The sequence below is a fragment of the Parambassis ranga genome, chromosome 15, assembly GCF_900634625.1.
Source record: "Parambassis ranga chromosome 15, fParRan2.1, whole genome shotgun sequence".
In the NCBI taxonomy this organism is placed as follows: domain Eukaryota; kingdom Metazoa; phylum Chordata; class Actinopteri; family Ambassidae; genus Parambassis; species Parambassis ranga.
This window is the reverse complement of record NC_041035.1, coordinates 2,789,321-2,811,743: the sequence shown is the minus strand read 5'-3', so window position 1 is coordinate 2,811,743 and position 22,423 is coordinate 2,789,321. Positions and strand designations below refer to the sequence as shown.

The 22,423-nt window shown below is 41.1% G+C and overlaps 1 protein-coding gene across 5 annotated transcripts in view; it reads right to left on the bottom strand.

Moving 5' to 3' along the window:
* ltbp1 (latent transforming growth factor beta binding protein 1) overlaps window positions 1–22,423 on the bottom strand; it is a 119,359-nt gene that overhangs the window by 6,628 nt on the left and 90,308 nt on the right. For 2 of the 5 annotated variants that reach the window (XM_028423004.1, XM_028423008.1), the window contains 13 exons: window positions 19,976–19,998; window positions 19,459–19,561; window positions 17,824–17,910; window positions 16,369–16,494; window positions 13,672–13,791; window positions 11,407–11,529; window positions 10,207–10,332; window positions 9,984–10,112; window positions 6,623–6,751; window positions 3,167–3,304; window positions 1,697–1,876; window positions 1,460–1,543; window positions 148–276 (listed from right to left, as the gene is read on the bottom strand). In XM_028423004.1, coding sequence (XP_028278805.1) covers window positions 148–276; window positions 1,460–1,543; window positions 1,697–1,876; window positions 3,167–3,304; window positions 6,623–6,751; window positions 9,984–10,112; window positions 10,207–10,332; window positions 11,407–11,529; window positions 13,672–13,791; window positions 16,369–16,494; window positions 17,824–17,910; window positions 19,459–19,561; window positions 19,976–19,998 — 1,497 coding nt within the window. The remainder of the gene's footprint in view (window positions 1–147; window positions 277–1,459; window positions 1,544–1,696; window positions 1,877–3,166; window positions 3,305–6,622; window positions 6,752–9,983; window positions 10,113–10,206; window positions 10,333–11,406; window positions 11,530–13,671; window positions 13,792–16,368; window positions 16,495–17,823; window positions 17,911–19,458; window positions 19,562–19,975; window positions 19,999–22,423) is intronic. The other 3 variants (XM_028423005.1, XM_028423006.1, XM_028423007.1) reach the window with 3 other exon arrangements.

Sequence of the window (22,423 nt, the reverse complement as noted above, 5' to 3'; positions counted from 1 at the left end):
TACCATTCACAAATATTTTAAATCTGATTTGCTCTCATCACACTTTTCTTGTTACTGGTTGTATCAGTAAAGGGAGCTGCTTTTAGAATAGGTGACATGTTCCTCTCTCTCTCACACACACACATCCTCTGCGTTCCCTCTGCTGACCTGTGCACTCCAGCTTGGCAGAGTCGTAGTACTGGCCCGTCCTGCAGTAACACTCGTAGCTGCCCTCATTGTTCAGACAGAAGCCTCCTTTACACACCTCCTCGGCAAAGAGTGTACATTCATTTACATCTGCAAAGAGGCAAAGAAAAGCCAATTCAGTATTTATTTCATGTCTTTGAATGACATTTGATTTGGTTGAGTGTGTGTCCCACTTGCTTCATGCAGTGCTCGGCATAAATGAATACACCCCAACAGATCTGTCAGAAAAACTTTAGTTTGCTTTCAAACACAACATTTAGTATAGGATAATAACTAAATACTCCATTGATTGCTAACAAGACTTGGCACACCCCCCCCCCCCCCAAAAAAAAAAACATATTAATTGAAGACCATTTTGTAAAATAAGTACAACCCCATTGAAAGTCTTAGGACTCACCATATGTAAGTCTAATTATTCGTTACACAAGTGTCCAGCAGACAGCTTACTATAAATAAGCTTTGCCCTCCTACCCATTTCATGGTGTCAGCAATGGCACAACATAGGAGAGACATGTCAGAAGCAAACTGTACTTCTGTAGCAAAAGTGATATAAACATTTGGCAGTGGTGGCAGTGTCCTTGTCCAGCATGAGTGCTGCTGGTGTCAGGAAGCTGCACTTCATTGATGGTATCATGCATTCACAGATGTACTGCTCTATACTCAAAGACAGGGTGCTACCATCACTCCGTGCCTTTAGTTGTTGTGCACTTTTCACCAACATGACAATGCTCCAAAACACACATCTAAGGCCACTGTTGGCTTTCTGAGGAAGAACAGCGTGAAAGTGATTTAGTGACCAAGTATGTCTCCTGATCTGAACCAAATTGAAGAGCTATGGGAAATTCTGAAGACAAGTTGAGCATCACTCTCCATCCAGCATCCAGGCTTTAAAAAAAGCTGTTCTTGAACAATGGAGAAAGATGGATGTTGCAATATGCTGCCAACTTATTCAATTCACACGTACAAGACTTTCTGTCCTTAAAAATCACAGAGGCTATATGAAATACTAGAGTAAGTTGTTTTTGTTGTGGGGTGTCTCTTTATTTTTGCATTAGGTAGTTTCAGTAAAACTGAAGAGAGAAACTAAGTTACAGTATATTATTAACCTTACTTTCATGTCATGAGTTAAATAAATATTCTTTAAAACTAAGTCTTGCCAAATGTTTGGAAGTAGTTTTTGATATTGATTACAATCGTACTTTTCACAGGGGCTGTATTTATACTGAGCACTGTATATGCAAACTCTGCACAATGACATGTGGACTTGTCTTACCTTCGTAGCTGTCAGAGGTGGGTATTCCATTCAGCAAGATGGGAGCAAAACCTCTTCCAGACGGACACATCTGGTTGAAGTGGTCTGAAGGGAGGCAGACATTCAGAGGTTAGTGTGTACAAACAGGACAGTTTGTGTGTCTTCTGTCATAGTAAGTATCACTGGTTATGTTGGCACCAACTCGCAGCCTATAAAAGGCGACTTTACAGCAGCAATGAACATCTTGGTATGACTCACCGGTGTCGTTGACAGGACAGGGATACACCTCACAGTTGTCCCCCCAGCCAGCTCCCAGCGTGCAGCAGCACTCCTGCAGTGTCACGTGGCTGGTCAGCACACTCTCACACAGGTTCTCATTGTTCAGATGGTAGTAGCACTCCTTCCGCTCCACCGGTGTTGCTGGATGGGAGGAGGAGACTGAACAAAATTATGAAACCTGCATTTTCTCTTGTAATGTGAATACAGTCTACACTCTGTTACTACACTAAAAAGGACTGTGACAATGTCTTTATACAAGGATGGATCACACAGCGCCCCAGAATAGCAGCCAAAACATCTTTCAAACAGCTACCTCTGCACTAGAGTGCTGATAAGCCATCAAGCGCTCCATACTTGCTGTTACACACATACATTACTAGCCTGTTTGTGGTGGGTCTGTTGCAGCACAACAAAATGTTTCATATATATATCTCAGATTGCACTATGCTGGCATGTGATTGCAGCACACACAGAAGTGGCCTGCTTGGTTTTAAGTTTCAATAAAGTGAAGTCTTCAGTGTGGCTTTATGCTAAGGTCTGTGCTAAGCTAGCGAAAAAGAAAAAAGTTATTCAAGGGACATTTCACCCAGAATCAGAATCAGGATATTCCACTAAATACTTATCCACTGGCTCACTGAAACAATTTATTCTGAGCAATACACCATTTACTTCGCAAATATTTTCTCTGTGGTTCTTGGATCTCTCCCCTTCACAGCCAGCTCCACTCAAATCAAATCAATCCTAAGCATTTATCTGAAATGGGGCAGGCTTTATGTGATGACTTGCTGCTTGTCTTGTTCATAAGTATTTGAACAAATACTGAAAACCTTGGATATTAAGGTTTCTATAGCATCACCAACAACAGTCATTCACCTGCTCAAATGCACTTTGTTGATACAAGTCTGGTTGTTGCTCACATGCTTTGTTTCTCTAATTGTTTGTCTATCCAGATGTAGTGTATTCTGCCCCCTGGAAAACCAACTAGAATCCACAAACACCAGACTAGTTCTTTGTATAGAATATGACTGCATTTTGGCACATAATAATTAGAGGTGTTCATAAAGCAGAGCCCAGACAGCAGAAAAAAGCTAAATGTAGAAGAAAATGGTGCCTCATCTTCATTACTACCACACAGGAAAAGGTTAAAACTCTGCGGATCTCTGTTGTTGAGGAAGAACACAATTAAAGTATTGTTATGACGGTTTTAAAGGCTTCCTGATCAGATTTTCCTCCATGAGATGCTGCCAGAAAAAAACAATCCAGCTGTTTATATAAAACACTGTCCAGTACAGTCAGGCCTGCTTTTCATCATGTCATGGGTGCAGTCATGCATTGAGGCTAACAGTGTGCTGGTCCTCTTTAAAAATAACAAGAAAATGAATCGCACTATTATGAAGTGGTGTAATGAAAGCAGCTGTGCACAGTGATGTCAGTGTAAAGGTGGATCACCTGTGGGAATGGGCTCGCACTTGGCGATCATGGCGTTGTATTCCTGGCCGCTGGGACACACACACAGGAAGGAAGCGTCCACATTCATGCACTCAGCCTCTCCACACACACTGCTCAGCAGCTCACACTCATTCACATCTGTGGAGAGGAAAGACAGGAACATGATACTTCAATGGGCCCACTCATTAGCCTCTTCACATTGATTTGATGACATCATCAAATATGGAATCAGATTATCACAGACAATCACAACTGGCAGACTGTCTGCTGAGCCATCTGCAGTTTAAAATGCATCCTGCTTTCATGGATCTCTGTCAGACCTTCCTAGATGTCATAGTGGGAAGGTTTCTGGTTCTGGCTCGGGCCTTCTTTCTTCTCATGGCCATGTAACACAGCTGTGAAGCCATCAGTATACAAATGTGTCCTTCAAAGGACGCAGCCTCTGAATTGGAATGCAGCCCTATTCAGTTGAGTGCAGATGAATGGTTGTAAAAACCACCAAGTTCATCTTTGACAGAATATTTTATGTTTTGTCTAGATGGCTTTTACTGTCTTTTAACCTGTCTTCTAGAGTAATTAATAATTAGCATTGGGCTGTCAGAATAAAGGAGATAAAGTAACAGAGACAAGGTTGCTTTCATTCAAAGTGACATCAAATGCTGGTTTGCTTCCTTCGTACACTCTCTGCTGAGAAAAGAGGACTGCTTTGGATTAGAAAGTAGAAAGAAGGAAGATGTACGAAAAGAGAGAGCTGGCTGATAAGATGAGTTATAGATGCAGGGGAAGGAAGCTGGAAAAGGGATATGCATTCTGAATGGTTAGTGGTACACCACTACTGCTAGTGTTCAAGAATTGTGTGTGTGTAAGTGAGTCCATCTGTGCTAGCCACAGTATAGTGATGGTTTGGCAGTGGAGAGGAGGTAGCTGGCTGGACTGAACTTGGGTGGGACCCAGCAGCACTGCCAAAGTACAGATGGGAAGCGTGTTCAACGGAGCACGTACTGCAGTGTGTTTTGGTGGCGCTGATCACTGGGATTGTGTATGTGTATGTGTTGGGGGGGGCGTTCTATCAGGGTTCAGATAGGGGGAAGTCGGCTCTGACAGTCCTTCCTGATGGAGGAAATTGGACTAGATGGGAGCTGCAGGGGCCCAGTTATCCCGGGGAAACCACCAACACCCATCAGCCTCTGCTCATTCCAAACCAAACTGCAGGAAAACCGCTGATTTTCAACATGATTCCCATGTATTTCTCAGTGGGATGGTGTGTCTGCACCACTTGGCAACGCAGTGCTCTAATGTTATGTGAGAAAAACAACTAAGGCCAAAAGGTAACAGCAGGGTTAGGGTCTTTAATTGTTAGACCCTTCCTATCTGCACTGAGGAGTGCAGTATTCGGTTTATTTTGAGCAATTCTTTAATCTATTAATGTAGAATAAAGTCGTAATTATAAAGCATAGTTTAAGGGTCAGATTAAGTCTGGTTTTTTGCATTCAAGTCCCATCAGAAAGTTCCTGACCTTTTAATGCCTTCCACTGGCTTCATCTTTCATGTAACTCTCTCCTAGCCACATCCTCCAGCTGCATAGCATCTCTACTACTCTACATGGTTCTGATCCCCACATTTCCATTGTGGGTACTTTTGGTGGTGGACAGGGGTCACAATGTGCAAACTGATATATTGCCCCACACATTGTAAGGTGCACTGCAGTGTGGGTCTTAAGAATATTTTTAAGCTCTTGGCTCTAAAACGTCAATCGTGATATAAACGTATTGACATCACACACCTGACCTGATTGTTGGGGGTGACAAATTGGGCCCAAAATCCTGTAGCCAGCCTAACACACCAACTTCAAGAACTGACTGATCACCTGCTGCCTGAAGGATCCACCTCCTGACAGGTGCCACTGTAATGAGCCAATCCATGTTAATTATCCTCACCTGTCAGCTGTCAGTGTTAATGTCCCTCCTGCAGTAAGAGACCTAGTGATGTTCATTATTATTCATTTACATATTTATTAAATGAAGCGTGTAAAACCATCTGTCAGATACATGCTGCATTTCTTCAGTCATATCATCATAATTAGAGAGGACAGAAGGTTTCATTGTAAAGGGACATGACATACAAATATGTAAAATATGATATACAGTGGTCCCTCGTTACTCGCGGGGGTTACTTTCGAAAAATAACCCGCATTAGGCAAAATCTGTGAAGTAGTCAGTCAAGTAGTCAGTAGTCAGTCAAATATTTTAGAAGTTAAAGGCTGTAAAACCCCTCACTACACACTTTATACACCTTTCTCTCCTGTTTAAACACTGTCAGAGTTCAAACCTTCGTAGAAAAATAAGTCCAGTATTACAGAATGAAACCAAAGATCAAAACCTGTTTTCAGTACGCATTCTGCACTGTACAGGAGACATGGCAGGGAGGAGAGTGACTGACACTGGTCTACAGCTAAACAGGACAGACAGCACACTGTGCTATAAAAAAAAGCATGCATCCATGAACCTGCGAGGCTGCGACTGCGTTATAGCGAGGGACCACTGCATGTGAAAAAAATCTCACATTTACACGCATCAAATCAAAGTCAATATCAAGTTCTCCATCAGTAGTATCTTTACCCTGTGCATTCTCTTGCACCCTAGTCATGTCATACCAGTCTAACATAAGCTGCTATAACTTAAACTATTCCTGGACTGTTTACATTATGCCAACTGCACTGCACTCGTGCACCATTACATCTTTTGCACTCTCATACCAGTCTCAATAAGCTGTTATAAGTTAAACCACTCCTGTTTACATTATGCCAACTGCACGGTCTTGCACTATACATTTTTTGCACTCTTACTGCATTGTGCCTTGTATTTTGTGTGTGCCTCATTGTAGGTACATTTTTTTTACACTTTATATTTATCTTTAGTTTTTAGTTATATGTTATATGTTGCGGAGTGGAGTGAAGAGTAACGCAATTTCGATTCTCTGTACGTCCAGCACATATAGCAGATTTGACAATAAAGCTGACTTTGACTTTTGAATTTGATATTCTTACCAGGACCTCATCACATCATGATCCTTCCTTTATTTTGATTTGTGGTATCCATATCTCAGTGGAGAAGTTAGTGTGTTAGTTTAAAAGCGTAAGAAGCAGCCTGTGGCTTACCTCTTGCAACAAGTGCTACAAGTGACCTTTGATGTTACACTGTGTAGTTTCACTTGTGACATTGACCTTATATCCAGTATGTCATGAGATGGGTGGGAGAGTGGATTGTTCAGTGTGTGGCTCGCGTTTTCACTTTTTATAGACAAAGTCAAGTACGATCGTAGTAGAAGTCTTTCTTCCTCAAGGCGTTTTTAACATCTTAGATTTTTGAGTTGGAAATAATATTGTCATTATAAGGTTTTGATGTCTCCATTTAGGAAAAACAAACAAAACGAACAAACAAAAACTCCCACACTCACCGATACAGCTTTGGCCATCCTGGGACTCCTGGTAACCCTGATCACATAGGCAGCGGAACGAACCCAATCTGTTCTCACAGAAGCCGTGGGGGCTGCAGAGTGCCTCATTGAGCCCACACTCATCAATATCTGAAAACACAACAGACAGAGCCAGTAACTGTCAATCAAGCTCCAACTACGTTTTCCTTTTTAACACCCAATTTCACTAACAAAGATTTAATTGTGAAAAGGTTTAATTTGCACTGAAAATCTGCTGAAGTCATAACTGCCAGCTGTTTGCAGATTGAGCCTGCAACACACTCCCCCTTGTGTTCTCCTTTATTTCCTTCCTAACAGATTAAGGAAATGACGTGAGTGCTGAAAATTGAATGCAGCAGATTAAACTGTGCAACTACAGCAGCTGGTGTAAAAAGCTGTAAAAATAAGGTCGACACACACTCTTCCACTTGAGGCCCCTGCATAAGTCATGAGGAGCAACAAATATCCCTCCTAGTCTAGACAGCCAGCTCAAAGGCTTTCGACTGTTTCTTTTCCTCTGTTTTTTCTTGTCTGTGAGGCGGGAGAGGGCATTAACAACAGCTCTGGCACAGACACATACACTCCTGCCATGGAGGAGAGACAAGAAGTAGCATATGTGAGAGGAATTGTAGACATTTCCACTGTTTCAGTGAGAGAGGGAGGGTTTAGACATGGTGACAGAGAGTAGCACAGACACATGACCGTATCATGCGTTTATCTAGAAGCACATGTCTCTTAGCACAAATTAGGATGACGCTTTAGAGGGTACTAATATATATATATATATATATATATATACACTCAACAAAAATATAAACGCAACACTTTTGTTTTTGCTCCCATGTTTCATGAGATGGACCTGAAGATCTAAACTTCATTCCAGATACACAATATTACCATTCCTCTCAAACATTGTTCACAAATCTGTCTAAATGTGTGATAGTGAGCACTTCTGCTTTGCTGAGATAATCCATCCCACCTCACAGGTGTGCCACATCAAGATGCTGATCTGACATCATGATTAGTGCACAGGTGTACCTTAAACTGCCCACAATAAAAGGCCACCCTGAAATGTACATTTTGTTTCTGCTTTATTGGCGGTCTGGGGACTCAGAACCAGTCAGTATCTGGTGTGACCACCATTTGCCTCATGCAGTGCAACACATCTTCTTCGCATAGAGTTTATCAGATTGTCTATTGTGGCCTGTGGAATGTTGGTCCACTCCTCTTCAATGGCTGTGCGAAGTTGCTGGATATTAGTGGGAACTGGTGCACGCTGTCGTATACGCCGGTCAAGCACATCCCAAACATGTTCAATGGGTGACATGTCCGGTGAGTATGCTGGCCATGCAAGAACTGGGACATTTTCAGCTTCCAAGAATTGTGTACAGATCCTTGCAACATGGGGCCGTGCATTATCTTGCTGAAACATGAGGTGATGTTCATGGATGTATGGCACAACAATGGGCCTCAGGATCTCATCACGGTATCTCTGTGCATTCAAAATGCCATCAATAAAATGCACCTGTGTTCTTCGTCCATAACAGATGCCTGCCCATACCATGACCCCACCACCACCATGGGCCACTCGATCCACAACATTGACATCAGCAAAGCGCTCACCCACACAACGCCACACACGCTGTCTGCCATCTGCCCTGAACAATGTAAACCGAGATTCATCCGTGAAGAGAACACCTCTCCAACGTGCTAGACGCCATCGAATGTGAGCATTTGCCCACTCAAGTCTGTTACGGCGACGATCTGGAGTCAGGTTAAGACCCCGATGAGGACGACGAGCATGCAGTTGAGCTTCCCTGAGACGGTTTCTGACAGTTTGTGCAGAAATTGTTTGGTTATGCAAACCAATTGTTTCAGCAGCTGTCTGAGTGGCTGGTCTCAGACGATCTCGGAGGTGAACCTGCTGGATGTGGAGGTCCTGGGCTGGTGTGGTTACTCGTGGTCTGCGGTTGTGAGGCCGGTTGGATGTACTGCCATATTCTCTGAAACGCCTTTGGAGACGACTTATGGTGGAGAAATGAACATTCAATGCACGAGCAACAGATCTGGTTGACATTCCTGCTGTCAGCATGCCAATTGCACGCTCCCTCAATGCTTGTGGCATCTGTGGCATTTTGCTGTGAGACAAAACTGCACATTTCAGGGTGGCCTTTTATTGTGGGCAGTTTGAGGTACACCTGTGCACTAATCATGATGTCAGATCAGCATCTTGATGTGGCACACCTGTGAGGTGGGATGGATTATCTCAGCAAAGCAGAAGTGCTCACTATCACACATTTAGACAGATTTGTGAACAATGTTTGAGAGGAATGGTAATATTGTGTATCTGGAATGAAGTTTAGATCTTCAAGTCCATCTCATGAAACATGGGAGCAAAAACAAAAGTGTTGCGTTTATATTTTTGTTGAGTGTATATATATATATATATATATATATATATATATATTCAACCAGAGCTCCTCACCAAATCAACTAAGCTTTGAAGCATCATGATTTTTTTTTATTTTTATTTTACTGTGAAAGTCCCAAATCAACAGTTAACCCCATTTCAGTTTAGTTTTTCTTAACTTTACCTTAAACTTCTTTGGATGTATGAGTTCTTGTGTATTTGGATTTTATCAGCTTTGTTGTTAAAGACCATCTTTTGTGTAGCCATTTATTGTTTCTGTGCCCTGCATTTTAGAGGAAAGTACTTTGTTTAGAGTACAAGAAGGGTATATCACAAAGCTTCAGCCAAACTTAAGGGACACTACTCACTGTCAAAAAACTATAACCAAACTGTATGAGTCATTTAGAAATAGAAGTAATGTTGTCTGGTATCTGCCAGACTGTGTGTCTTCTAAGCACTATCCTCTGGGGCTGAGAAACAGCCAGCACCAAATGTCAAAAATGGCAATTTCGCCTGTGCATGGCCGTCTAGCCGTATATGGTGAATTTTTAGGGTAAACTCACTTCTTCAAATATATTAGGACCTATTAGGTTGCAATTAAAAGGTCAGGAGTAGAGGATAGGAAAGATCTTCTTAGGTCATTTTTTAGAATATTCAACACCAGCCTCCGCCTGCTGCGAATATGGTGACAGCCTGGGCCGATCAGTGACTGCAGAAAGGTCTGTTTATGTTCTTTGGTGACGTTAGTGAATCTAAGGTTAATCTTCACCAAAAGTAGAGTGTGGAAAGGCCCAACCAGGGCTTAATGAGAATCGAGGAGCTTTCTTCACATTCTGACAAACATCTGTTGGAAGGAGCTTTGTAACAATTTTGTTTTCTAAATGGTGTTGAATTTGGACATAAAAACAAAGGCTGACATTAGTTGCTTCTTACCATCACAGGAGGGTGTGTCAAGGTTGGCTGTGAATCCACTGTCACACACACACATATAGGATCCTTCTGTGTTCAGACACTTGCCGTGAGGGGAGCAGAGCTCTACTTCATCCACACACTCATCAACATCTGAAAGGACACGGACAGAAACCCACTGTGAGAGGTGTGTGTGGGACTTCTTTTGGGGATTATATTTAAATCCTGGATTAGAAATGGGACTCACCTATGCAGATGGTACCGTTGACCTGCCTGTACCCCTGGGGACAGGTGCAAGTATAGGAGCCCAGGTTGTTGACACATTCTCCTACAGGTTCACATGCTCCGACTTCCTCTATACACTCATCCACATCTGGAACATGAACACACGTATTTTAGCATTAGCACTTAGCATTAAGTAAGAGTGACAGTTTCTTACTATAAGAAAACACACAACTGTTTGATAATATGCTTCTTAGTTCAGATTATGTCCCACTTTGTTATCTGCTGGTGTTATTGGCATTTATCCTCACTCACATGACTCTATTGTTTGTTGTAAGGAGCCCAAGTTTGACAACCCTTTTGACATTGGGACACAGCACAAGTTCCATCCTTAACACTTTATAATAACTGTTAGCAGTTCTTTCTCCATTCAATAATGCAAGGTGTCCAAGTCCCGTTGAAACAAATTAAGACCAAACATCTCCACTTTGGTCCCATGTGTCCATAGGACATTGTTCCACAAGTGTTGTTCTTTGTTCAGATACAGTTTAGTGAACCTCAGTCCTGCTTCCATGTGCTTTTTAGACAGAAGAGTCTTTCTCCTGGTAACAAGCAAACACACTGTACTTGTTCAGTCTTTTGCTGAGCTCTCAGTGAGGCCTGTAGACTCTGACATGTAGCTCTTGGTTTTTTGTGTTTCTCTGATCTTGGGGTAAATTTGCTCGGACGTCCACTGAACTGGACAGAACTCCATTGTTTATGTCTTTCTCTCTTGTCAGTGTGTTAACACACACCTGAATGTTCCAGAGCGGCAAACTGCCTTTATTTTTGCTAAATAAATAATGACACAGTGCCAATGTTGTTTGCTTGAAGTTGTATTTGCCTAAAACTAATGCCCACTATAATCAGATTTTTGGTATGTTTTTACACACAGACACACATACAATTAAAAAAGGAGACTAACTTGTACTTCAGCAATGCTTAACTTATGTTGAGTTAATGCATGAAAAAATGAATGATATCATATCATAAATTCCTATTAATCAATATAGAATAGATTAAAAGTGAACTTACTGTCATTTTAGTTTCTCACTAATTTTTTCAGCTATTGTATTTTTGTGATTTTTGTGTATGACCCTGTCCAGTTTTTTTACTTGACTTAAAGCTTAAATGTTTGGACATTGCTTGTACCCTTGTACTATACAGGAAGGAAAGTATATCATACCATCACACTGGTCTCCAGCCAGCGATAGTCTGAAGCCTGGCCCGCATAGACAGATAAAAGAGCCATCACTGTTCTGGCAGTGACCTCTCATGCAGACATTCTGATCCTGGCACTCATCTATATCTGAAAGAACACAAACAGGTCAATATCAACAATACACAAAGGACACATTTTAGACCAGTGGTTTAACAGAAAGCATGTGCCTGAGTTTAGTATATTCATATTCAGGTGAACTGCTATGAAAACAAGCTTTCAATGATAATGAACTCTTCAAGTAAACACAGACAGAAAAATTGGAGTGACATATTGTAATAGGTCAATATGATATTGATATACAATAGGAGCAGAGACTGACCTTTCATAATTAAACTCTGTCTGTGGCAACTAAATCAACAATAGAGTCATTATTGAAAATCCATATTAAGTTGATCCACTGTAAACCCTACAGGAAGTGATGCTGGTCGAGTTGAAGTGTGCATGGTTATAAAAAGGACTGGTGAATGGTAAAGACATCATTCATACAAGTACTGTCCAAAACCTAATGCACAATTACGAGGTGACAACTTCTGTTAATATTAATATGTTTTTTTCTGACCAGCGGCTAAGTCACTGCAGCTTAACAAGTCTGTCAGATCATTCCGTACACACTCTGTAGCTCAGTTCCACAGAAGGCACGACGGCTTACTGAAAATTGCAGGTTTCTTCAGCTAAACCATTAGCTCGATTACTAGCTGTGTCATTTCCTGATGGCATGCGTCTCTTTCCACTTCAGTTTAGTTTTTAACGAAGAGCCATACCTAAAGTGCTGACACGGGTGCAATGGCACCACCAAGTGGAGTGCTGGATGGGCCACAGTCACCCTGTGTGTGCTCTTGTAGAAAGAGCATGGTTCCTGTAGACATCCTTTCAAACCTTGTCCACTGGCAGGTACCATCTTTTCCTGAGTTAAGCTGGGGACACACTACACAGTTTTTCGCCCAATTTTACAGGCAAAGTCTTTACCGGTCTGCACTAGTTGCAGACAGTCATCATGTGTAGTCGGCACCAAGATCTGTTAGTGTGTGAGGGGAACAGACCCAACGTCAGTTGTAATCTTTCAAATATGTTTGCATTTTTTGGGCAGAGTCTGGTAGTGTGAACTGTTTACTGACCCAACTGTTTGTCAACAGCCAATGAAAAATAAGAGTGGACACTTGACTCTTGACAGTTTTGACTACTTGATCCAAATCTGTTTTTTCTTCCTGATGTTTTTTGCAAGCAGACAGCTGCACAGACAACAGCGGCACCTTTTTCCTTGAGGCTTTTGGTGGTTGGCAGACAACAAATTGACACATTACAGCCACTGGTATATTTGCTGTGTTACCTTGGCTTTGGGTGGTTTGACAAATCATGTAGTCCGTAGTCCCTCACCAGGAGCAGTTGTTAAGTGTGTGACCCCCATCGTCATACAAAAATCTGCTGAAGCCAGTCAGTGTGTCCTCCTAGTCTTTTAAAAATCTGTTAAGACATCTGTGCATCTGTGTATAAGGGACCATCTGCTCTGCTCTGCTCTCTGCTGGTCTAGGGCCTGGATCAGAGTTAAGCCTGGATATAAAACAAACTCTAAACTACTTAGAATAAATGAATGAGGAAGTACACAGTAAAAATATATTCAATAAAATGCAAGTAAACCACCCTAATGCTAGCACTGGGCAACAGGATCTCCATTCATGACAGACATCAGCATGATCCGGAGCTACAGGGAATACACACACACACAGTGACATTTGGCAGTGTCATGCAAACATCTGTGAGGTGGGTTATTAACTTCTATAAAGAACTATGTTGCATGGCCTAATTATTTCCTCTTGCTGCCACCGGAGTTCTTTGCCACCCCGCTGCGGCTTGGCTCACCCTGCATGGTGTGTGAACAGTCAAAACCTCACCGCTAACCCCGTGTCACATGGGATATCGGAGCAGCAAGCTGCTGAAAGAGGAGGGATGGGCACACCTTTGGTTTCTGCTAGAAATAATTGCACTTCCAGGAAAAACCTGGGCCCATGCTGTGTGTTCTTTGGAACAGATTTATGGCTTGATTGGTGGAGTATTTTATTCTGTTTCCTGGGCTGATTTCCGTACGTGTTGATGGCCGAGACATTGCGGAGCATGAGGTTAGGATTTAATCAAACTATTTAGAGTGTTGCGCAATCAATTAAAAAAATTAATAATGATATTGCATGTAAGGTGCATAAACAGTACACACATAGACAAGAGTGTTAGACCTACCTACACACTGGCCTCCCTGTGCTGTGAAGCCATCAGGACAGGAGCCACAGCTGTAACTGCCTGGTTCATTGTAGCAGATACCAGAAGGACATACTAGTGTGTTCTCACATTCATCAATATCTGTGACAAAAACACGAAGATTGTGAAATACAGAACTGATAAACATAACTTGAAACATAGGAAATTGTAGTTCTAGTCTCCACTTGGTTTCAACAAACAGCAGTAAAAGAGTAAAAGTGTGACACTCAAAAGAAACAGAGTCTAAAACACTAACAAAATGCCCGTAGCTCGCTAAAGACATGACATAGATGTCACTGTAAGGGTTATTTTAGCCCTTTACGGCTATGGGAGCTAAGCACTTGCAAGCAGAGGGTTTATCTCAAAGTCAAGAAAGAATCGTTTCTCATCATTTTGCTAAAGGTTTGTTCCAATGTCTGTCTTCAAAGAACGTCACTTAAATTTAATTTTCAAGATGCTGATGCGTAATTTTAACATGATGATACATAATGATGATGCAGGATGTGTGCACCCCCCCCCCTGCAAGAAATAAACAGTTTTGAGTTCCCTTGTGACAACTGTCCACCCAAATCAATTCCACCTCTTGGTATTGTTTTTATTGTATTTGAAGATTAGGTGCACTGTGATGCTGCCGACATGTGTCAAAAATTGACTCGAAATGTTTTTTCAGAAAACTTAGGGTAACGTTGTGGATGCTGCATGCATTGTTATATTCTGTCTATTGTTTAGACTAGCTTTATAAAGTCATCATGTGGATGTTTACTGTGTCTTTACATGGCACCAGTGTCTTCAATTACACCAACATGTAAACAGGATCAATCAAGATGTTTGTCATCACATTTCATTTTAATATCCATTTAATGTTGACAGACACTTCACTGATAATTGGATCTGAGTGCTGCAACAATGTAACACTTGTGTTAGAATGTGATTCTGCTGCAGATGGTGTAACATGATTTACATTTTAAATGCGTTTAAACTGAATGAACTGAAGGCACAGTCACTTTTCTTACACAGTTCCATGGTATGCTCCTATAACAGGAGTCTTTCCTAGCCTCTGAAGGATCTAAGAAGGAATGAGCCTATTCTGGGCTCTTAAATCTATATAAATCCCACCACATAGCAGCCATAAGGCATTGCTGCTTTTTTTTTAATAGAATCTGTTGCAGCATCTATATGAAATCTCATCTGGTTTTGGCTATTTTACTGTCACAGAAAATGAGTTGCAGCAGTATGTCTAGGTTTGCTATGTATGACAGAATCTGTTTTTATCTCCAGCTGTGACAGAATGGTGGTTTTTAAATGCAGTAATAATAGCCGCACACCAGTTGACCAGTCAAATATGTATGGCAGGAAAACTCGCTTCACCACGTCTGTTTAAGATCTTAAAGTCTAAACTCCAGTTTTAGTATTAATCTTATTAATAGATACTTTGTTTGGAAGCCCACATATAAACATATAAACCGCTCAAAGAAGTCATAATCTGATCCCTCATCCTCCGCAGCTACGGGGAAGAGATTGTATGCCAGCTATGGTGAAATAATCATCAGGCCTGTTTGCCCTCACTGCCTTAATTCGGTATCATTTTGGTGGGTGGGGATGGCTGTGTTGAAATGGCAGGAAACCACATAATGACAGAGTGCCTCATATTTATATCCCAATAAGGGCGATGAAGCAGGGAGGAGGGTGGTGCAGACGCTGGTAACAGTGCGGTCCCATTCAAAATTCCACATACTTATAGTTCCATTAGTATGCACTTGTTAGTTTACAGAAGATGTGGTGGTAGTGCATAGCTGAAATAGTGTTCCAATTCTTGATGCAGCATTTGGTTTTTCCATTAAATGTGTCCAAATGTTGAAAACAAAACGGCTACATTTAAATGTTCCTCATGTCAAAACACAATAATCTCTACATCTACAATTGGAAATGGGAACAAACACTCACAAAAACATTCCCAGCAGGTGAAGATGCAGCTGTACAGGCATATGACTGAACCGTCAAGGTACAGAGACTGGTTGAGCTCTATTACTCTATTATCATCAGTTTCAATGTTCATCCAATCAAAGTTTATTTGTAGAGCACTTTTTGTGTAGGTAAGTGTACATCAAATTGCTTCACAGACGACTGACAGGATGACAATGATGATGATAATGAGACTGATGAGGACAATAATAAAAGGCAATTAAAAAAAACTTTAGATAAATAAAGAGAAACTACAAAATTCTTGCAAAAGGGGCTTTTGAAATTAGTATTTTGTTGTGTAAACCTTTTAGATGTGCCCTGATCATGATGCACTGTGCACATATACAGGCTGACCCCTACACCCGGGGGGGGGGGGGACTGGCCCACCTGCAGTACTTCTGGCTGGGGTGTGGTCATATTCCCTACGCGTGCACATAATGGTTTTGGGAGTGACCAATGGGAGCAGCGGTGGTCCTCAGTGGCTCTCAAACAACACCTGAAATACTTTCAAGGGAACCTCCAAATGTAACAAACCAGGTTAGCACACATCTGGTATTTAAGAGGTATGTAAGTAAAGTATTTTCGACTGTTTTTTAGAGGGTGGAAAAGGTCAGAGTTGTGAATACCGTCATGGGCTCTGTGTGTCACCTTTCCTACTAAACACTGCATACAAATTAGATGACCTTTACAGCCGTCTCTGACTCTGAGCTCCCTTACCTACGCAGGTGTTCTGGGCGTCATCCAGGCGGTAACCCTCATCACAGTGGCAGGTGTAGCTCTCAGCTGTGTTGTAACAAATCCCCTGTCCACAAATATACGGATTGATCTGGCATTCGTCCACCTCTGGGCCAGAGGAGAGACAGGAGGACAGCGTTAATGCAGCAGCGACAGCTTCTACAGCTAATAATGGTTCCCACAAGATACTATAAAGAGCCATGAGGAAGCACAGCATGCCATTAATACACCGCGAGTTAACAGCTTGATATAAAAACACAGCGTGTACCACAAAGTAGCCTCAAGTGACAGAAACAGAATGATGTTTCTTTCAGATGCTGCACTTGTTGCATTTTTAATAGTTTGACTGTTCCCATTTCATGTTGAAGAAGTATAAATGGAGGGATTCTTAGCTATTTTTTGTCACACTCAGGGGTCAGCATCTGTGTGTAAATTCCTCTGATAATCTGTTTTTAGTGAGTGACATTTTGGATTTAGAACACAGAAAACGTGCACACATAGCACAGTGGGCGGGGTCAGATACATCCCAAGGGCAGTGCTATTAGTAACCTGTCAGCTGTGCTTCACCTGTTCACTAACTGAGAATAGAACTCTTAAATGAAACCTGGAGCAGGCTCGTCCAGCTCTTTAAATCTTCTACTCAGATCTACATGGCCTCTGTGGAAGCCAGCTAAGGGAAAGCGACTTTTAATCTCTGTATATTATATAAAGTATATATGTATATAAAGTAGTGAAATAACGTGCCATCCTGCCTCTTTATGTTTAAGATGAAAAGCCGGTTACAGCATTAGAACTGCTGACTTGTAAAATGATGTTTTGCACAAATACGTCAACAGAATAAAACTTGACAATAAAACTTGAATAAAAATGACAATAATTATTTAATAATAATGTTCATCACCCCAATAAAACAATTTACTATACATGAAACTGTCTACAGCTGGGGTCCCCATAATTTTTTAGAAAAAAAAAGAAGAAAGCTGATTTTCTTTTGCAGAAAAAGTGGAATCGATATGTACAACATCTTAGAAAAAGGGAGCTCCACATGTTATACATGTTTGCATATTATTTATACCGTTTGCTTGTTTAAGACCTGTACAAACCAGAGTTTCCAGACCACTTTGGTCACAAGTGACTCGATCATAGATTCCTAGTTCTGCTGATAAGTGTAGATTTTTTTTTCAAATGGTTTTCTTGTATATTTTATCTATGGTATCTTATAGTATTCTAAATATTTAGCATTCTATCCTATGTTAGAATTTTTTAAATTGCTTTTTTGTGTCTCATTTTTCTTTTATGCTTGTTAATATTCATTCACAGAATGCAAAGATACATTTGTGAAAACATATTTTGCATTAATGTTGAGTCTGACAAGGGTTAATACTTTTAATAAATATTTTATAAATATAATCATAACAAAGATGTTTTTGTTCTTACCAGCTGACTGGGTGGGAGCGATGTCCTGGCCTGCATTAGATGGGAGGATCTCTACTGGTAAAGGAGGAGAGGTCCTCTCCACAACCTCTATCAATGAAAACACAAACAGGCAAACATTAATTTTACTGATTCAATTCATCAAATATGGCATGAACAGTTTCATAACTGGGCTTCTGTATATTCTGTATATAAATAAAAAACAGTAATACCCAAATCATAAAGATTCAGCTGCATACACTGGATGAACACACACCTTAATGACAGAGATCAAAGTGTACGCAGACCTCACTGTAATAGTAATGTTTAGTGGGTCAACTCTCTTCTTATCTCCTGAAAGCATCCAGTAATATTTGCAAACTGGACCAAGACGTTGAATGGTTCATACTTCCATAGTCCATTGATCAGTTTACACACTGTAATCTGTGAAGGGAACACTTCCGTGATAAAGCCAAGATGGCACAATTTAAATAAACTACCCTTTGTGTGGGTTGCTGTGTAGAATAGAGTATAGTCCCACTCGATAAAAATGCTACGATTTTTGTCTGTTGTATACGTCTGTTTAAAATGTAGCTAAAGTAATAATATAGTATGGATATATATGTCCATTTCAGACATCCTGAAAAATCAACCTGAATCACATCCAAAGACCTTCCCAAAGTAATTTAACCTTTTAAAGTACATTCATGAGTCATCTTCATCTTGAAAGTTTTAGTTGTTGTTGTTGATTGTTAACAAGACTCAGAGTCACTGTAACTGTAAGCGACAGATCTTTCAGTCAGCACATATTTTTCATTCATACTGTCCCACAGTGCTGAACTGCTGCTGCTCTTTAAAGCTTGTTTTTAGTTAACTCATTAAATCTCAGCTACTCTTCCTCACATGTAGCCATCCTACTAACTTTCTTTTGATCAACATGTTTTCTAACGTTTGCCAACTCTAACACTGTGAGATTACAGCATGCTACATTGACTTCTCAACTCAACTTTATTTATAAGGCACTTTAAAACATGGGCAAACAAAAAATGACAAAAATAGCTTTTGAAAAACATTAAAAAATCTGTTTTTTGAATGCTATATATTAAGTATACCCAATATACTATTTTTGGCTATAACACTAATATTTAACACATACCAACAAGGTATCCCTGCAAACAGCAGAAAAGAAAATCCTGCAGCTAGGAGATTTTGCGCTTTGACCATCCATGTGCTTATATTGTCTAATGCAAGACAGAGTGTATTTATTTATTTATTTGCATTACATTGCAAAATGAAAGATGGGTTTAACCCATACTATCTTCTTGGTGTGACCAACTGCAAACCAGAAACTGCCATTCCTTAACTGGCCACCTGAGCCTGGCTCTAAAAGTTAGTCAATTTCCATGAACATGTATGTTACAATGTTACAATTTACAGCAGCAGCCTCAGTGGATGGTTTCCCTGTTCATGACAACAGTACAGGTGACACCCAGTCCAGCTCCCCTACACATGCCAATGTCTCAAGACTTACAAGGTCTCTGGTGCTGTGCAATAAGCCATTAAAAATGCCAGAACCCAGCATACGTGTGAAAAGCTGAGTCTGAAATGTCCCAAACCTCCCACTGTACCACCAAATGTGAAAGGTAGTGAAGCAGACACCTGGGTACGCTGCCTCCATCCTGACAGTGGACACGCCCGGAGATAGCTGGGGCAGGACAGGTTCAACTACAGGGCTATAGCTAACCGTTGGAAGTACCAGCGCCTTCAACGACAAGACACATAGTGACACCAAGGATCAACAGAGCACTGTATACATGAGCACTTAAGCGTCACACTCTGCTTACTGTCATGCAACGTACAGTCGGTGGAGCAGATTAGCATTCAGCTTGCATGGCAACTCACTGTAGTTTAACAACAGAGCAAGAGTGAAGAGCTCAGCGAGGAAGCCAGAAAGAAAGAAGTGGCTCAGCATGGACGCCTATATGGATCTGGGACAGATTTTAGCCTCTATATGGTAACATTAAACATTGACTTGTTGCTCAGCACTGACCAGCCAAAGTCATGCAGCAACATTGCTGACTTCATGCAAGGGTGATTCGTCTACTCCTCATTGGCTGAGAGGAACCTCTGCATGCAAACTGCTGCTACATAGTGACTCCATTAAGCACCAACCTACCTGATCTGGTGCAGCTGTTGCTACTGACCAAAGGAAAAAAAAGAAATAAATGTTCATCATGAAGGACTGTAAAGATAAATCAAAGTTTGAATACAGTCATGGTCACATGGGTTTTAACATTTATTGAAAAAACATCTGTGTATCTCATGCAACATCCTCCTGTTGCAGTATAAATATAGTCTGTATCAAATGCATTGTTTAGGATGGGACTTGTTACCACATTGATCAAGAAGACTGCAATGCTTGTTGCCTAGCAGTTTTAGATGAAAGCTGAACTGGGGGTTATAACAACCACAGCCTCCAAATCAGACACAATGTTTTTGGACCTTGGGCAGCCTTAATACCCATGGACACCAGCTCAATGACCAGACATATGACCATGTATTGTTTATGGAGCAGATAACAAATCCCAATACAATACAGTCTTGTGTTCTCAGACCTAATCACATTGGTGTTCATTGATGGCACACATGATTTAAAATGGTCTTTTCTTGAATGAAATCACTCTGAAGTGACACATCAAGATCACCTGTAATTCCTTGTAATATACTACAGGTTCTGTTAGCATCATGGTGATTTGGTGTAGAACATTTAGGGGTGATCTATTCACCAACAGCACTCCTCAGACACTACCTCACTTCAGAATGCCTCCTTTTTGGAGCACATTATAATTCAGCAGAGCAGCAGTCAATTGCAGTGGATGGTGAATCAGAGCTAATTGGTTAAAACAACTCCCTCTGATTTGGACTCTTTCCATTTGCTTAAATGTTGGCACTCTGCTTCAGTTCAACTCAAGCTCAGGCTCCCTACTGCTGAGTTCTGTACAAAATATTTCTGTGGCCTATTCCACTGAAATGGGCTGCTTTCTCATCTGACTGCTTAAGACATAAGTGACTGGGCTGTTATGTGCCCATTAAGAGTTAGCAAGTCGGGAGTATGAAAACATGTTTTGGTTCTATATTGTCATGCTAATGGATGCTATTCTATCCTATTGGACAACAATACATGTTAAAAACTGATATGTTCTACATTCTACAAGACCAAGCCTCCATATGTGATGTGCTCAAACTGAGGCCACCTTAGTGAAATACCTTCATGTGAAGCAGACCTTTGATCATGTAAACCTTTTCAAAATGCCACATACTTATGCAGAGGCCCAGGTTTCCATGCTGTTAAAAGGTCATAAACACTGCGGCCCACATTCTTAGGTCTGAATTATAACAGGGAGAATATATTCTCCTCCTACGTAGGTGAAGGTTTCTGCCGTGCCAAAATGCCAGTGTGTGTACAGCTGCCAGGCGCCTCATTACTTTTACAGTGGTATCCAAACACTAATCTACACAGGTTCTGAGTGGTGGATTTCTGTCAGATTGCTTTTTTGAGGCCTGTCCTGTGCGCCTGGAAAACTGCGTGCTCCTCTGCTCCAGCGAAGCTTAGCGGTAATTTGGACTCTGTCTGGCTTTGGCTAAGATGCTGCAAAGTTTCTCCTTCCCTTGGTAGCTGCCAAGCATGTCCTGAATAATAACAGGAGAAGCTCATCTCCCTCTCTTAGCCAGGTTCATCCTCCCATTTCTCTACTCTGAAATGCTTGTGGGCCGGACTGTGTTTGAAAGAAATGTGTACTGAGCCAAAGCAGTTTAATCCCTCTCCTCCACAAACAAATGTCACAAGGGGGACGTTTCTTTTAAGATCTGGGTTCCTAATCACATGCAAGAGAGATGATAAATCAGAGTGTGACTTTGGAGTTGTAACAAAAGTTAAATTGCTGTTTATCCCACAGTCTTTTACTGGTACTGACAAATGGAAACAAGAGAGTGACTATTATTTGTTTCCCTGCTTGATATTTGTTACAGTGTCATCCTTCATTAGTGCAAAAAACATTCAAATGTCTTGGATATATTCATTCCTTTGACAGCACACTGAATGCAGTCACTTAAAAATGTGCCAGAGAAAATACAGTTGAAATGGGTTCATGTAGTAATGTCTGAAGAACCTGCTGCAGAGTAAAGAATTAGACTGTTTTCCAAGATTATTCATATTCATGATCATCAACCAATTGTGTATTTTATGAATACCCAACACCAGCTTTTCGACATGCAATAAACAACCTACATCAGACCCACAAACGAACAATGTTTGTGTGGAATGCAATCACAAACAAAACCACTGCCCCCTGCCGTCACCACCGGCAGGCTCAATGATTATACAAACACCGCTAATAATTTAGCTTTTACACTTGTAATAGAATTGTTCTGAGCATCTTTTATCAGTTAAGGAAAGATAACATGTGGCTGCACCTGACTCCCTTGAGGAAATCTGCAGTGTCACCATTTTTGTGCTGCTGCTGCAGGAATTTTGAGTTAACCCTATTCATGTAGGAGGAGTAATGTGGCTGTGCTTTTTGATGAAAGGCTGGGAGTAAGTGCTGTCCTTCTTCTGAACTGTAGT